This window comes from Chelonoidis abingdonii, chromosome 13, assembly GCF_003597395.2.
Source record: "Chelonoidis abingdonii isolate Lonesome George chromosome 13, CheloAbing_2.0, whole genome shotgun sequence".
In the NCBI taxonomy this organism is placed as follows: domain Eukaryota; kingdom Metazoa; phylum Chordata; order Testudines; family Testudinidae; genus Chelonoidis; species Chelonoidis abingdonii.
The window spans coordinates 29,962,497-29,978,768 of NC_133781.1; the positions used below are offsets into that span (position 1 = coordinate 29,962,497).

At 57.0% G+C, this 16,272-nt stretch overlaps 1 protein-coding gene across 8 annotated transcripts; it reads left to right on the forward strand.

Moving 5' to 3' along the window:
* The first annotated feature begins 277 nt into the window (after positions 1–277).
* Positions 278–15,697, forward strand: FAAP100 (FA core complex associated protein 100). 8 transcript variants are annotated; one of them, XM_075071902.1, is made up of 10 exons: positions 278–353; positions 773–967; positions 2,933–3,051; positions 4,282–5,246; positions 6,885–7,038; positions 8,032–8,825; positions 10,638–10,774; positions 12,616–12,732; positions 14,255–14,341; positions 14,826–15,697. In XM_075071902.1, the coding sequence occupies exons 2-10, from the start codon at positions 803–805 to the stop codon at positions 14,949–14,951; spliced, it is 2,664 nt and encodes an 887-aa protein (XP_074928003.1). In that variant the 5' UTR covers positions 278–353; positions 773–802; the 3' UTR covers positions 14,952–15,697. The 8 variants fall into 8 exon arrangements, 7 of the variants coding, with proteins under 7 accessions (XP_074928003.1, XP_074928004.1, XP_074928002.1 ...); XM_075071901.1 differs by having other exon boundaries at positions 300–353; positions 14,252–14,341; XR_012656941.1 differs by having other exon boundaries at positions 305–353; positions 10,638–10,785.
* Positions 15,698–16,272: the final 575 nt, after the last annotated feature.

The following is a 16,272-nucleotide window of genomic DNA, read 5'->3' on the forward strand; positions in this document are numbered from 1 at the left end:
GCCATTGGGAGCCCGGACTCCTGTCCTCCTCGCTGGAGGGAGCTGCAGTAATACTGGTTGTGGGTTGGATGCCGGAACATCCGGGTCCCTCGCCTGGAGGCTGAGTTTGGGGCCAGTGGTTTTACAGGGGGGGTTTGGGAGGCCGGATCTCCTGGGTTCTCTCCCGGCTCTGGAGGGGAGCGGGGACCATCACTTGCAGGACAAGGGGTCGCTCCTGGCGGCCCCGCCCCGGGGGGGTCACAGCGAGCCCCGCCCCCTGCAGCCATTCTCGCTTTACGGCCTGTCGCAAACATCTCCCCGCCCTATTGCGGCGGCCGCGGAGGGAGCCGTAAGGCGGAGACGCCCCCGCCCCGGTACGTGCGGCCCGAAGCCCCCTGGTGGCTTGGGAGGGGCCCCAGGGAGCGGGTGTGGGGGCCGCGGGCGCAGGGCCCCTCCCCGGGGGGGCGGTGGAGTTGGGGGGGGCCGCGGGCGCAGGGCCCCTCCCCGGGGGGGCGGTGGAGGTGGGCGGGGCCGCGGGCCCATAGATCTCCCCCTCCCCCCCAGCTGGGACAGTTCCCAGGGCGGCGTCTCTTGTGGGGTTTTTGCTCGTTGGCAGCTGGGGCTCCTGGGGGGTTGCCTTGGGGTGCCCCCCCGCAGCGAGGGGTGGACGGGCATTGCCCCCGGCAGGACCCCAGCAGCCTTGGAACAGTTCTGTGCTCCCCCCCCGGGGGGCTCTGGGATGGGCTCTGTCAGGCTCCCGCCTTCCAATAACTATCTCCGTTCCCTCCCCCAGGTTGGCACCGGGTGCCCATCCGGCAGGAGGATGGCGCACGTGGGCCACAGGGTCGATTACCTGGCTGGGTTCTGCTGCCCGGTCGGGGGGCTGGCTGCGGGCAAGCCCCGAGTGCTGTGCCATGAGAACGAGGTCTACCTCTCCAACGGCAGCGAGTTCGTCTATGTGTATGACCAGGAAGGGAAGCTGTTGAAGGTGAGCGCCCAGCCTGCGCTGGGACTGCAGTGCTGGGCCGTGGCGTGAGGTAGCCGCTCGCCCCCAGGCTGGGCTAGCCCAGGTACCCACGCCCGGGGTAACTCTGCAGCCAAAACAGGCCCCTGGAGAGGGGGTAAAGCCTGAGGTCAGACGTGACGGGCTCACATTGAGAGAAGGGAAGACCGCAGTACGAGTATGTCACTGCGCACTAAGGAACTTTTAGTGTGTGGGAGCAGGATGCACACAGCTGAACGGTGTGGGCAGGCTGGGGCACTGCTGACTTGCGCCCCATTTGCCACACACACAGTGCTCATGTGGACGTGTCCGCCATTCTTAGGGGGCATGGCTGAAGCGGCAGTGCCTTTCTGTAGCTTCTAGAATCTTTTCCATATCAAGGTTTGCCCTTGCAGTTGCCTAAAGCTTGGCGCCAAAGTCTTAGTGGGCTGATTTTTCAGAACGACAGTGCCTGTCAGAGTCCTTGTGCAATTCTGGGGTCTCAGCACTTGTGACGTTACGCCTCTTGCTTCAGAGCAGGCTTGAAAATCTTGGGCTTAGTTCCTGCTGCCAATGACTAGCCAGCTGGCTTCCTCCCTCAGTTTTCACAAGTCTAGCTCCATGTATGTCCAGTTTAGCAGAGTTTCGGTTTCAAACTCTCAGTGAAATATTAGTATGGCTTCAAATAACCTTTTCATTGGCGAATGAAGGGTGCTCTTTGATCTTTTCCCTCATTTCCTGGGACAAACCATTTCATTCAATTATTGAAAGATTTTTTCCTTTTTTCAACAAGATGACGATTTTTGAGTTTTGTGCACCATGGATTTTTCCCTTTTGTTTGCCGTGATAAGCAGCAGCCTTAGCACCAAGTTAGACATGTCATCTTCTTTAATTTATTCTTTTTATCACTTCTAAGGAAGCCATCAGTGAGATACCAAGATTAGCCTCCTACATGGTTTTCTCTTTCTCAAGGAAGCAGGTCATCTCTGGGTTTTGAATTTTTCTTTTTTCTATCCTCAGCTAGAGTAAAACACTGAATCTTTGCTTTGAAATTGTGTGTGTGTATGTGCGCATGCCACTCTTTCAGTCCTACGATAATGATCTTCCATTTCTATAGCACCACTTGTCCAAAAACACTGTACAAGTTACAACTGCTTCCATCACCAGAGCAATGCAGCCACCTCTGAGGTGAAATGTCACCTGCTTACAGCACACAGCAGCAACTACACAACTGTTTAGACTGGAAGTACAGAATGCCTTACCATGTCTTAAAATGATTGTTTTGAACTTGGAAATACACATGCAGTATTGCCCATTAATGGTTTTACTCCTGGCAATTAGTATATTCAGAAAATGGCTGTTTTAACTTGCAGTTGTTCTATATGTGCATCCTCAACTAATGACCAGGGGAAAATATGATCCAGCTAATGTTTCCTTTATTCATCTGAGAGAAGTTTGCTCTTAGGAATGTTGGAAATGTTTGTGTTGAATGGCTAATTTTGACATACGTGCAGTCACACATGCATGTTCTCACATAGCATCACTTGTCCAAGTGTATGTAGAGAATGCTGAGTGTAAGTCAGTACCTCATGCAGCGCTGGCTGGTTATCATCCCATCCGTACTTGTACATAGAGTTCTCGAGTAAGCACTGGGGAGACTCGAGAGACAAGATCCTCCATCGGTGTCAGTGGCATAGTTCTGTTGATGTTTTGCGGGTCTTGTCTTCACACACGGCAGTGGTGGTGCTGGACATGTGGCTGCTGAAGGGGAGGCAGGATGGTGATAGCTGGCATTGGCTAGGTGGCCCCAATGCCTTTTGGTTCTGTTTGGTGCTGCTCTGGTAAGTTGTGTCCCTGTGGTGAGCTCTTGCAGGGGCAGCTGGGAGCCTGGTTATAAACCAGGAGCAACCTTTTCTCCTGCCTCTGTCCTTGTGGCATAAAACTGACATTCTTTCCCTTTTTGATATCTAGGCCATCTATAGGTTTCCTGATCAAGTTTGGCACGTGGAACTCCTCCCTCTTCATAGGAAGCTCTATATCCTGTGTGCTGGAACCGGCATTTACTGTGTATCCCTGGACCAGCAGAGCAGGTGAGACATGGAATGCAGCCTGGCAGGGACAATGAAGTTTGTCTCTGCTCGTTAAAGTCCGAACGAGAGTAGCAGGTGGTTTAATGGCACATGCTTCCACCCCTCTGCAGCGAGACCTGGCTGGAGTCTAGGGGTTACCCTGAAGGATGGTGGTCTCCAGGCATTCCCGACCCCAAGATTTCCATATGACCATCTACACATTCCTCATGTTTGCCTCCAACTGTTGTGTGGTTACCCCAGGCCCTGAAGGAACTGCAGTGGGGTTTACATTTCAGAGGGGAAACACCTGCTCTTCTGAGTCACCCTAAAAGAACCAAACCCCTGGCAGCAGAGTGTCTCCTGGCGCCCCGCCCATGCAGTGTGCTCTCCACCATGCTATGCTGTCTGTTGGAGGAGTCCTCCAGAGGGCAGGGTGGCGGCACTGGCAGATGTCTAGTCACTGTCAATTCCTTATTTACTCATGGTAAGTGGTGGGGGTGCCCCCCCTCCCTGTGATCCTAGGGGAGCTGATGGGGCAGAGTTTTGGCCCTCCCAATGGGGCTGTCCTCCTGGTGTGTGGGGGTCCTCTTGCTTCAAGGCATGTTTGTTGAAATCCATTAAAAGGCTCGGCTCCTGGGCTGGTTGTGCACTGTCCTGGCAGTAAATCTCATCCACAGGTCAGACTGCCAGTCCATTGAGAGTGGTGACTTGCATTGACTGATTCCTGGTGCTTCAGAGGCAGCCCAGCCGTGCTCCTAGCCCCCTGTGCAGTGCTATATGTTGGGAGAAGGGGTCAGCTCGAAGCACAAGGTCATGGTTCCCCTTAGGTTAGCCGCTTCTCAGTTTGTGTGATTGATGAGACGTTAAAGTCCCGAGGCTGTGTGACTGGACCGGTACCACCCATGCAGACAGCCCTGTGTCTGACACCTGTTCTTCATTCTTTCAGCATGCACACATCCAACAGCCACTGGTGTTGGGGGATAGAGAGGAGGGGGATGGCAGGGTCAGGTGTTCTCCATCACAGCCTCATGCACCCATAAGTTACTGAAAGGGTTAAGCTGTTCCAAACCAATCACCCCTCTGGAGCCCTGGCTCTTTCTGCTCTCTCCAGATCACTGCACCCAATTCAGTTCCTTGAAGTGGATGCTCCTTTTGTAAGCTTGTCTGTAAGCGCTGGGGTGAGAGGCGAGCTAAGGAAGTGCTGGCTTTGCCCTCTGGCTTGACTGAAAGCTTTTCCTTGTTTGCTTGAAGGTTATTGAAGCAGACTGATGGCGATGGCAAAGAGGACGCTTGCCCTTCCAGCGTCTTCCCTGTAGACTCCGATGCCTGCATCGTCCCAGACATCACGCTGTGCACCTTCACGCTGCTGAACGACTTTCTCGTCACCCTTTCCCAGGCTCAGGGCAAGTGGTGGGTGAAACTCCACGTGCTTCTGGACCCTGATCAGGAGAGCCAGCCATGTCGGCAAATCAGCCAAGTGGGATTCTCCACCTGCGACCAAACTGGAGACAACGGGGACGCACTGTCCTCGCACTTCCTTCCTGTCTTGTGCTGTGCGTCTGCACCGGGCACAGCTGGGCCCGGGGAGGGTCTGTGGTGTTCGGGGGGGTTCACGCTGGAGGAGCCCCTCTTCAGCCTGCTCTTTGGCATAGACGCTGCCATGCTCGACTCTCCCATGATTCTCTGTGGCTTCCCGGATGGGCAGCTGTGCTGTGTGCCGCTGAAGGCCCTCAGTTCTTCTGAAGCTGTAGATGGCTGCAGTGAGGTTGCAGGCCAGGCTCCGCCTGTGAAGATCCTTCACCATTTGGAAGAACCTGTTGTCTTCATTGGAGCCTTGAGAACAGAACACAAAGCCCCTGACGATCCCGATGACGAGCAGCTGTTTGGAGACTCGGGCTGCGACTGCGTTGTGGTGGTCGGGCACTATGGCAAGATGGTGGCCATGAAGGCAGAGCGGGGAGAAGAGGCCAAGGTCCCAGAGGTCAGGGAGTACTACCTGCAAGGGCCCATCCTGTGCGCCGCCTGTGGTGGTGGCAGCCGGATGTATTACAGCACGCATTCGGACATCTCTGCAGTCGACCTGGATTGGGTCAGCAACGCTTCCGACCCCGAGAGCATAGATAACACTGCATATGTCCTGCCTCCCGTTCTGTCTCCAGCCAGTTTAAGTATCTGTAGCGTTGTGGCGCTTTCCTTGTCTTCTCGGGCCTCAGAAGGTACTGCCAGCAGTAAAAAAAATTGTCATTCTTGGGGCTGAAATGGGCAGGAATAGCTTTGTCCTAACTGCATATTCCCGTTTCTACCTCTCCACCATTCCTCGTTAAAGGTCCAGCTTCCATTGGCTCACCCTCGTTATTGTAAGTTGTTTACATCAAGCATGCCGAGCCAGGAATTGGATGGGAGAGGAAATGTCATATGTGTTCAGAGATCAACTCCCCATGTGGCTGTCTTTGTGGTGTCCCTTGTGTGGGTGTCTCTCCCACCTTGGAGCAGTAGGCGGTGTGGTCACGGTCGGAGGGGTTGTGCTCTCTATAAAGAGGACCTGGGGCTGCTGTGTCTGTGTCAGAGGTAGGATCCTGCGTGGAGTGGCGCTGGGGGCAAGTCCAAATCGACCTAAGCGAAAAGCTTCCCAAAAGGCAATTTCCAAACAACACGGCTGACCGGACAAAGGGCTCCTCAGGGAAGAGCTCCAGACACAGCCGTTCAGAGTCCGTAAGCTCCTTTCCTTCTTCTGCCTGACAGCTCTGTGTCCACGCCTTGCTCCCCAGTGAGGGCTGGGGAAGCAGGTGTGTTGCCTTCTCAGAGTGGGGTGCTGTTGTAGCATTCTGGGGACAGTCCAAAGTGCTCTGTTCCCATTGCTCTCTGCCATGCGTAGAGATGGGGGCAGAGAAGGAGCTAGGGAGCCCTGTTAGCTCTTACCAGAGCCCCATAAGCTGGTGGCTTTGTGAACATGCTGGCACTAAAGAATCGGCAAGAGAGTAAGGTGATGTTTGCCAAAGCATGAACAAGTGGGGCGAGGCAGGGCGCTGCTGGCACCTCTGCAGAACTCGGGGAGCAGCCTGCACCAGCAGTGGTTGGTTGTACACACAGCCTGAGCGTGTCTGCTGATCAGAGGGCACCTGCATGGAAACACTCTTTGCATCCTCGCAGCTGCTTATTCTGCATCTGTCATCATCCTGAGGCACCGCCCAGCTCTTGAAGTCACTGGGGCAGGGAAGGAGCAGTGGGCAGCATGGAGCCACTTCCCATGCATGTGTCCCTGGTAACAGAGCGAGTGAGGGAAGGGGCAGGAGCTGAGTGAGTGCAGCCCCCTGCAGGCAGGGTGGTGGCTCAGGGTGGGCATGCTGTGTAACGTTCTGTGTATTTAGTTTCCCGTTGTAGCCCATTGACAGTCATTCGCAGTCTGTGTCTCTGCAACTCTCTCCAAATTCCTGTTGTAGGATACCTGGTATTCTTGGGGGCCCTGGATGGGTGTGGGGGTGGGGAGAAGTAACTCCTCAGTCCCCAATGTTCCTGGAAAGGAATGTCTCATTATGTCGGGACTAATCAGACATTCCTCGGCAGAGTGACATCTACAGCCCTGGATGCAAAAGGCATTTGCCTCCTCACACCACAGCTTCTCCTCCGAGCCAGCTTGCTGAAGAAGGTACAGTCTGCGGCCCCAGGCAGGGCTGTACAGTCATCCCTGCGATCTTCAGGGGGAATGGCTCCTTTCTCTCAGGGCTGGGTACAGGGCTCAGTCAGAGTGAAGGACGTACACCGCTGCTCCCTAGTTGCATCGGGGGACTGTGTGTGAGATCCTAGTCTGTTTGCTGACGGCTAACCTGGTTCTCTCTGCCTGTCCCCCACTCCAGGTGACTCGGAGCTGTTGGCTCTGTCTGCTAAAGGCCGACTGATGAGCTGTGACTTGTGCAGTCCTGATGACGCTCATCCCGTCAGGCTGACCCCAGAAAAAACTGGCCAAAGGATAAAGGAACTGCTGTCTGGGATAGGCAACGTCTCGGAGAGGTAAAGGCCAGCATGCTAATGGGTGTGAGTGGGCTGTTAGCTTGTGAACTCCTTGGTTTTATTGGAAGTGAACTCGATTCTCCTGCATCAGCTCCCGGCTCAGAGGTTAGCAGTAAAGTGCTTTTATTAGTTGGCTGCTGTGCTCAAACATTTGCCTTTCCTGAGTGATCCAGAGTCAAGACAGCCCGGGAAGAAGTCCCCAGCCCCATGGGATGATAAAAGCCTTGTTTGCAGACAGTGCTGCCCGTGGCCCTTTTCCCTTCAAACCAGAGAGCTCTTGTATGCCGAGAATGGCATGGTGTTTACAGCCTCTGCAATAGACGGTGGGAGGCCAAGATGCCAGTGACTCCCAAGCATCCCAAAGTGGATGCCCATTTGGGGATCCTGTTCAGGGCAGATGTGTACCTTAGGCCTGAATGTTCATCTCTGCCTTATTTTAAACCAGTCTCTCTCCTTGGGGTTTGTGTGCGTGTTTCCTAGAGCGCCAGGTACCTGCTTTTGTAGCTGCCACCGCTTTTTGTACTGCTGTCTCTTGTAGCCACAGCTGAAATCAGGAGCCTTCCTGGGGAAGCGGCTGGGAGTGGGATCATACAGCCTCCCTGATTGGCTAGCATTGCATGAACTGAATGGGCCCAAGCTGATCTGGTGTCACATGTGAAAGGGGCATTTGGGGTACGAAATCCTTGTGAGCAGCAGTGCTGTGGCTGGCCAGGTCCCAGGAGAGTTCTAGGGATGACGGGGCACTCAGCCTGTCCAGCACTCTCAGCTGTTGAAGTTCCAGAGCAGTGGTGTCTGGGGGAGTTTAGAAGGGCTCATGAAATGATCCGTGGAAGTTTGGCTTCTCCACCTTAGTGAGAGTGCCACTTGCCCTAGGTATGTGTAGCCTTGTGTACTAGCCTTTGGCCACCTCGCCTGGCTGCGTTTCCGATTTGTTAGCTCTGTGTGTCCCAAAGCCGTTACCTCTGAGCTGTCTTCTCCCCCTGCTCCCCACAGAGTTTCTTTCCTGAAAAAGGCGGTGGACCAGAAGAACCGAGCGCTGATGAGTCTGAACCAGGTGATGAACGTGAGTGCTTCCTTACTGTCCAACCAAGATGGCCGGAAGCCTGTCACTTGCACTGTTACCGCCAGCTGGAGCCGCCTGCTGCTTCGAGATACCTGGACCATTTCCTGTGTGTTGGAGAACTCGAGCGAATGCAGCCTGGAGCAAGGCTGGACCCTCTGCGTTCAGCTGTTCACGAGCTCCTGTGCCTTCGACGAAGACTCTGCTGATTCGGCCACCACGTTCACCTTTCCAATCGATCAGCTCCTGCCTGGGAGCAAGAGGGAGGTGACGCTGCCGCTTGACGCAGCCGAAGGCACCAAGTTGGAACTTCCTCTGACCGTCTCCTGTGATCTCTTCTACAGCCTGCGAGAGATTCTGGACAGTGCGTCTGACTCCTATGAGTCACTGGATGACCTGCTTCCTGATGACTCTCCTGGCCTCTCCCCAGACAAAGAAGGGATCTGCCTGCCCCTGAGCAAATGCACCATCGACATCTTGCAGTGCCTTCGTCTGGATGACAGCACAGTGCCTGGAGCCCCTCCTTCCATCGCCACCCTGTCAGACCCGGTGGAGACCTTCTTGAAAGTATCCAGGGTGCAGTCTGACCCCAGCAGCGTGGAAGTCAGTGACCAGCTGCTTCCCAAGGCACCGGCCGTCCTAGGAGATGAGTATCTACCCCCATCAGTGGCTTCTATCAAGGTGTCATCGGAGCTGCTGAAAAATGCATTGAAGAGCTTCTGTGAAGGTTGGTAATTCTCCTGGGCGGTTGTCCAGTCGTAGTGCGTGTTTCTGTCCGGGCAGTGTTGTCCTAGGGTGGATTCGCTGCAGTCGTTCCCCTGTGCAGGGCTGGGCTCTGTGATTGCTTTCTAGAAGTTGTTCCCTTCGGATGCTCAGATGCTCTTTGATTTGTCTTGTGTCCAGGGCTCTTTAGAGGGGTGCTTGGCCACGGATAATAGACGTTGAGGCTTGTGGGAGCTACGTGGCTGGCCTCCCTGGGTGTTCAAATATTCAAATACCATCTGAAGTGATCAAATGAGGGTTGCTAGAGTTGGTCTCTGCCCCAGCTGTGTCTGCAGCGAGAAGCCCACACCCAGGCCAGCTGCCTGGAGCTGCTGATGTTTGTGCTAGTTCTTGACTATTATAAACCAGGATTTTGTGCCCGGGTATGACCCCCTGGCTCGTGAGCTTGTGACATAGCATTCCCTTGCACTGGACTTGTGGAGCACTGCCACCGCTGTGCGATCTGGCAGGAGAGCCGTTTCCTAGGGGTCGAACCTTCATGTGGGGATTGGCCTCTCTGGGCAGAAGGAGCCACAGCCACATACTGGGCCAAGGAGGGGTTGTGTGTGTGTGTAAACGCTCTTGGCCCATGGCTGCCACGCCGAGCTAGGGCTAGGAACATGGTCAGTCCTGACAGACATCCATGGACAAGGACCAGCCCCACCAGCCCGGAAACCAGGGGCTGGAATGCCATTCCTGCTGCCCCTACTGGAGCCCATCCAGGCCTGCTGCAGTGGGGTGGCGTCTCTCCTTGGCCAGGACGTGGGGTCGTCACCTGTCTCTGCATGAGGAAGAGCAGGCAGTCTGTCTCCTACTGGCTGTACCAGAACTCACCCTTTCCTTTGGATTAGTCTCTCGACGTGGCTGTGCGAGGTGGGGTGAAGGCACCGTTGGAGTAAGCTAGAGCTGTGTCCGAACAGAGTGGGTTTCAACGTGGCTGAGGGTAAAGGAGCTGCACAGTGTGTGTCCAGGTGTGATGCAGACCTCGCCTACGCAGCTCTGCCAATGCGCCTCTCCCTCTGGGCGTCCTGAACAGAGTCCGTCAGTCGTGCCAGTTCGTGGAGCATTTGCGCCGATGGCACTGTTAGCCAGATCTGAACGCTGATCTCAGAGAAATGAAAATCGTCCTGGGGTGGAGTTAACCCCACCATACTCCTGTGGCTGGCACCACAGTCGCCCCCCTCTTCTCCTCTCCACAGTAGGCGCTGCCTCTGTAGCAAACCCTTCCTGTGCTGCACAAGAGACCAGGGTGAGAAATCAGACTTTGGGGTCTCCCATGAGGTGGTGGGAACCTATAACCACAGGGCAGCACTCGGCTCCTGCGGGAAGGGAAGTGTCTAACAGAGCGAGCGTCCTGGGGCCACACAGAACCAGCCCTCACAGCAGCTCCTTTGTTTCCACGGATCCGCTTCCCCTCGGAGAACAGATGGGAAGGCTCTGCCTCTGACAGAAAGGAGCGGCCACAAGGGCCCAGACCTGCTGTCTCCTTTGCTCCTATGGGCATCCTGTGGCACTGGTTGGGGGCTGTTTCTTGGAGGCCCTGACCCACTCCCGTTGTGTGACTGCCCTCCCTAGTGCCACAGGAGTGTGGCAGGTTGCCCGGGGGAGTCCTGCTCTGAGGCAGCGTTCCTCTCTGAGTGGGCTCGCTTAGCGTGACTAACATGACAGTGGCGCAGGGGAGGCGCCGGGCTCGTGCTTGGAGAGACCCTGGCTGCTGCTGCGAAGGGGAGTGTGTGCAGCCACCTGACCGGCTCTGCTTTCTCTCCTTTTCCCCCAGGAGCCCCGCTCTGCTGCGCTGCTCTGCAGTGGCTGCTGGCGGAGAACACTGCGGCTGTGGCACTCAGGAGCCAGGATGTGTCGGCTGTGCGGGGACTGGCCCCACGTGGAGGCGAGGTGCAGCTGCTCGTCCGAGAGGCAAGGAATGGGTTAGCTCTGCAGGGAAACAGCCCCCGCCCCATCCCCACGAAGAGCTGGCTTCTGCCCCAGGGTCCTGGGGCCAGGAACCAGCCAATGGCAAGCTGGGGGCCTGGCTCTGCCTGTGGAGACCTGGAGGGAGCCACTGCGGTGGGGAGGGGAGGAAGGGCCTAGGTCCCTTCATTGCTCAGGGCTTGACAGAGCCCAGGATTAGCTCCTCCCCCTCACAAACTCCATGCTACCCCTGTTGGGAACGTCACCTGGGGTCGGGTGCCCAAGCCCATGGGCGTCAAAGGGTTGCACTTGGGGGGGTCAGTGAAAAGCCGCATGGACCTGGCTGCATTGCCAGGTTTGGGGATCTGGCGTGCCAACTAGCTGCTACCCCTGCCTTTCCCCTCGGGTTCTTCAAAGGCTTGTGCTGCCCCCTGCTGTCTATAGGACGAGGGTGACCAGGGGTCAGCTGAGTTCCTCACTTCTCAGACCCGAAGGGGACACAGCCCCTCGTCCAAGGGATTGTCTTGTGGGTAAGGAACGAGATGAGGAGCCAGTTCCCAGCCCTGCTCTCTCTGCGTCTGTTCAGCCACGCCTCAGATCTGCCAGTGGCCTTATCTGGCCCTCGTCCCTGTGGTAGGTGGCCACCTTGGCCAAGCTTATGCAGGTGCATGGCAGAGCAGAGCACTGTTCAGGTCCCAGTGCGATGCCTTAAAATCCACGACCTCCTTTCTGCCTGTGGGGCTGACGATCGTCCAAGGCTATATCCCTTCGTTCCTGAGGAGTGCAGACACCAGGCACCAAGCTAGAACGTGAATAGAGCCAGCGGCTCTGGGAGGGCTGCCTTCCCCCGGCACTTCCCCTCCCCAGTCTGGCTGCTGTTGCCAAGGCTGGTGTGAATAAGGACTTCTCTCCAGCTCCACCCAGCTGCTTCTCTCCGGTCCTATTGAGTTGCCATAACTTGGCAGTGGTGGCCCTGATTCGGCATCACGACTCCGCTGCCAGATCCATGGGGCTGCTAAGCAGCAAAGCTTTGCTTTTAAGAGCTCATCTCATTGCTCGTCTGGCTCGCTGTGATTTGCTACTTCTGCGAAGTGAGGGGAAATGTGTCTGGATGCTGGTTTAAGTCTGATCTGCTTCGGCTTTTCCCTTAATGCGAAAATCCCTCTCTAAGTGCAAAAGAAAAAGACTAATTGCGAAGCGGCTCTCCTGCCACGGCCGGTTAACCCTCCAACAAGAGAGTCCCAGCTGGCAGTGTGCTGGCAATGACCTGGTTCAGGTTGCTTCATGCATGAGAGCGTTAATATTGCCAATGTGATTAGTGCGAGCATTAATTCTGCTCAGGCTAAGCCTCCTGGATTAAATCCTTTGGGGAATGGCCATCGAATCATTGCTGGATGCTGCTGGGCAAGGCTGGAGCCTGCTGTCCTCCTGCAGTACTGCCACTTCTGGGTTCCAGTCCAAATGCCATGAGTTTGATGGGTTTCTGCACTTATCTAGCCACCACCCATGTTTCGGTTCAGGAGACCAAATGAGGTTGTTGGTTGGGCCAGGGCAGCCTGGCTTGGGGAATCGTCCCCCTCTTCTGCTGCCGTCCCCTTTACTGTCACGAGCCTGGAGGTATTCCTAGTACAGATGAGCGGTGGATGGGGAGGGGCAAGGAATGAATGCCCCATGCTGCAGCCTCTAGAGCACAGATATCTCTGGCTGTTAGATCCGGATCTAACCCTCCTCCATCCGCAGCTGTGCTGTATTGCCAAGGAGGTATCCCAGAGGTCTGCCCTGCCCTCTGCACAGACACCTCCTGTGGCTTGGCAATGTTTGCAGTAAGGATCTCCTCTCTCTTGCAGGTGGCTGTGAACAATCTCTGTCCAGCAGGCCCGATCCAGGCCGTGGAGATCCTGATCCAGAGCCCTTCTCTGGCAGATATGTGCAGAGTGCATCAAGCCGTCATCCGGCGCATCCAGGTGCAGATCTCACCGTCCAGACAGAGAGGGGGCTTGTGCTTGCAGCAGCAGCCTGGGAACGCTGCTAGGAGCTGCCCCTTTTGCAGCCTGCACTGGGGGTTGTTTAGCTGGGAGTGAGCTTTGCCTCTTTCACTCCATTGGCCTGGTTCTGAGCTAAGTTGGGGTCCCTGGGTCGTACCAGTCAGAGGGGTTTGGTGTCTACCAGCCCTTCAGCTCTCTGGAGCTGCTGCTTCTGACCCTCATCACCTGGGCTCGCTACTCTTCCTTTCCTGTGCTGGTTGCATCCAGGACGTGCTTCCTCCAGCTGCTCCCAATGGGCCGTGTGAATGGCGCTGCACTGACCAGCCGGCAGTCCTTCCCATGGCTGCACGGCTATTCCATGGGAATCCCAGGACACCTGGCTCTTTCCCCACCAGCGTGGCCCCAGAACGGACTCCAGTCTGCTGCTTGCCGCTGGCATTGCTGCATAAGCTGCTGTGCATGGCCTCTTCTTGCCCGCAGTGCAGCAGCTGCTCCTCCTGCCAGGGCTTTAGAGCCAAGGAACTGCGCTGCCTGCAGGCCGTGACCAGCCAGCAGAACTAGGGCTATGTAGGGGCCGAGCCTGGGCAAAGGCAGAGCTACCTTAGCCTGAGCTCAGAGGGACCCCAGTGCAGTTTGGGTTGGAGAAGTTGCTTTACATGGGGTCTCCTTGGCACCACCCTGTGGCAGAACTGTACAGTGCAGCTTGAAATCAGCAGGGCACTAACCGGGGAATGCGCGATTGGGCTGGCCCTGGCTAACACACTCCCCATCACCGGAGGCCAGGCTAGAAGCCATTGGAGTCTGTAGCAGCCTGAACCAAGAGTGGGCCGTGCTAAGGACAGTGACTAAATGGAGCAGGGCACCTGTAGCCATCTGGGGAGCCAGCTTCCTTGCAAAAGATGCACCAGACAGTCAGTTCCTAGCGTGGTGCGAAGCACTGCAGCCCCAGCTAAAGGGGACCGTGGCTGGAACAGAATGGGGCACCTGCAGTGTGCGCCAAAGTCTGTCCTGTGCCCAAGGGTCCTGCATGCCAATCTAGGCAGCGAGGAATACCCAGCCCCTATGGGCAGAGCAGCAGCGAAGGGTGCCAGAGGTGTCAGTCAGTGGGGAGTGCTGAGGCCTGGAAAGCCCGGAGGCTGGAGCAGAAACGGGAGTGGGAGTCAGTGCTGCGATGCATTCAAACCTAGGCTGGGTGGGCGGGGGAGTGTTTCAGACGCTGCTGCACTGAGAGGCTGGGAATGGCAGCTAGGAACAGCAGGCCAGCCCTGGGCAGGCAGAGTCCCAACAAGACAGGTGCCGGCGCAGGAGCAGGATCTGAGGCCTGGCCGAACTCCAGCCAGCTGGAGGAAGGGAGCCTTGGTTAGGTGGCTCCGTGCCGTAGCCGTGCCTGAGGTGTCTGGCCTGGCAAGGCTCCCTCCCTTGGCAACCGTTGGCTAGGGGAGGCCCAGAGTGCACTGTAAAAGCAGCTCCCTCTAATGCCACATTCTCTGTTCTGAAGCAGACTCTGGTGCTGGAGCAGGCGGCTCAGGGCTCCAGTCCCCCTGACCTCCGCATGCAGTATCTGTGCCAGATCCAAGCCAATCACGAGGTAGGTAGCGTTCCCGGGTGGTACGTGGCGCGGGCAGGAAGTAATCTGTGCATTGGGCGAGTGCGTCTGTGTAACTGCAGAGGGGGGCAGAACGCTCCTCTCCGGAACTGCAGGGCATGAAACTCCGGGCCCAGACACCGACCGCAGCCCTGTCGTGTGCCCATGCAGGCGGGGCTCCTTGGTCTTGGGCAGCAAAGCCAGACTCTGCAGAGGCTGACACACACTAGACTGGCACAGGCTTCCAGGGCCAGAGCGCCATGGTCCTGCTGAGCACTTAGCTCCTGGCAGCCAGGAGGCAGCAGGGGTGGGGAGGCAGCTGGGAGGCCAGGGGGCTCTCTTCAGGTTATGCCATGAGATCTGTAACTTGCCCCTGACATTTACAGCTGGGCCCTGGTGTGTCTGCAGGATGCCTGTGCGGAAGGGCCAGGGACTGGCAGGCAGCAGCAGATCCAGCTTCCTAACCCCTCTCCTCTCTGCCTGGCAGATGCTGCTAAAGGACGTGCAGTCGCTGCGGGACCGTCTGTGCCTCGGGGACGACGCCAGTGTCACGGCGGAAAAACTCCTGCACGTCTACAGGCAGCTGCGCAATCCCAGCCTCATCCTTCTGTGAGCACAAGGCCGGCCTGAGACGCTGCGGCCAGCGAGCTCCACGCTGGGCTCCAGGCAGTGCTCGTTTGGGTTCAGAGCAGCAGGCAGAGCCAGGCCTGCTCACTAATCCTGGATTCTGCCAGGAGGAGGATTTGGGGAGGGGGGAGGGTGCTGGCAGTGCAAGTCCCCACCCTGAGTGGGGAGCCCGAGGCTGAGCTCAGGGCTTGTGTGTGTGTTTTGTGGACGTGTTTTAAGCAGCGGGGGCAGAGTTCCCAGGGCTCCAGACACCTGCCCACCCCTCACAGTAGCTGACCGAGGTGGGAGTGTCGGCAGGGCTGAGCTTGCTCAGCTGTGTTGTGTGTGGCGTGGCAGCCAGCGTAGGTGGCGTGTTTGAGGTTGTGCTCGTTTAGCTTCTCTCTCGTTCCAATGGCCGTGAGTTTGCTGTGCGCAGCGCTGGGAGTCGGCTCCCTGGCCGGGCACCGGATCTTCACAGAGAATGTGCTTTCTGGCTGGTTCCCCTCCCTTCAGAAAGGGCTATGCCTCCCTACAGCGTCTCGCTTTCGGGGTGCCTAACGGGCTCACCAGAGTTCCCACCCCCAACCCACGGGGCCCCTTTTTCTACTGGCGGGGTTGGGTAGCTGTCGTTTCTAGAAAGGATCTGCCGCGTCTCCATGGGGCTGGTTCCTCCTTGCTGTGCTGTGGCAAGGCAGCAGGTCCCAGTGTTTGTGAATCTGTTGTGTGCCATTGAAAACCACCCTTTGTCGCTCAGCTTGTGCACCTCCTTTCCTTTCCATCGCAGCCGTCTCTGTCCCCCTCGGCTCCCTGGGTAAAAGCAGCGTGTGGAGCGCCTTGCCCCACGCTATGCGGGCAGTTCCCCAGCACGCAGGCTGAGCATAGTGCCCTGTGCTGCCCATGAGCAGCCTTTGCGCCAGACCCAGCACCCTGCAGACCACTCCAGCATGGTACTGCTGCCCCTCCCAAGGCAAGCTGGGGAGGGGGGAAGCTATGGCTCTAAAGGGGTGGGATGGCGGCCTTTGCCCTCTGCAGACCTGGGTTCAAATCATTGGCCAGCTCACACGATTTCCCCAGCCTGCCATGCAGCATGGTACCTCGGGCAGGGGTGCTGAGGCCTGTGCTGGCAGGGCAGGGACACTTGACTGGAATGATTGCTCAGCACCTGCCAGACGAAGCCTGGCCCTTCCAGGGCTTGGCTTCCTCCCCTGAGCACCAGATCCACTTGGAGAACAAAGCGAGCCTGGCTGGAGTGAGGTGTTACCCGCTTCACTGTCCCTGGCTGTGCTGTCTGACCCAGCGTCCCGTGGCTTCCCGGCCCTGCAGCGTTG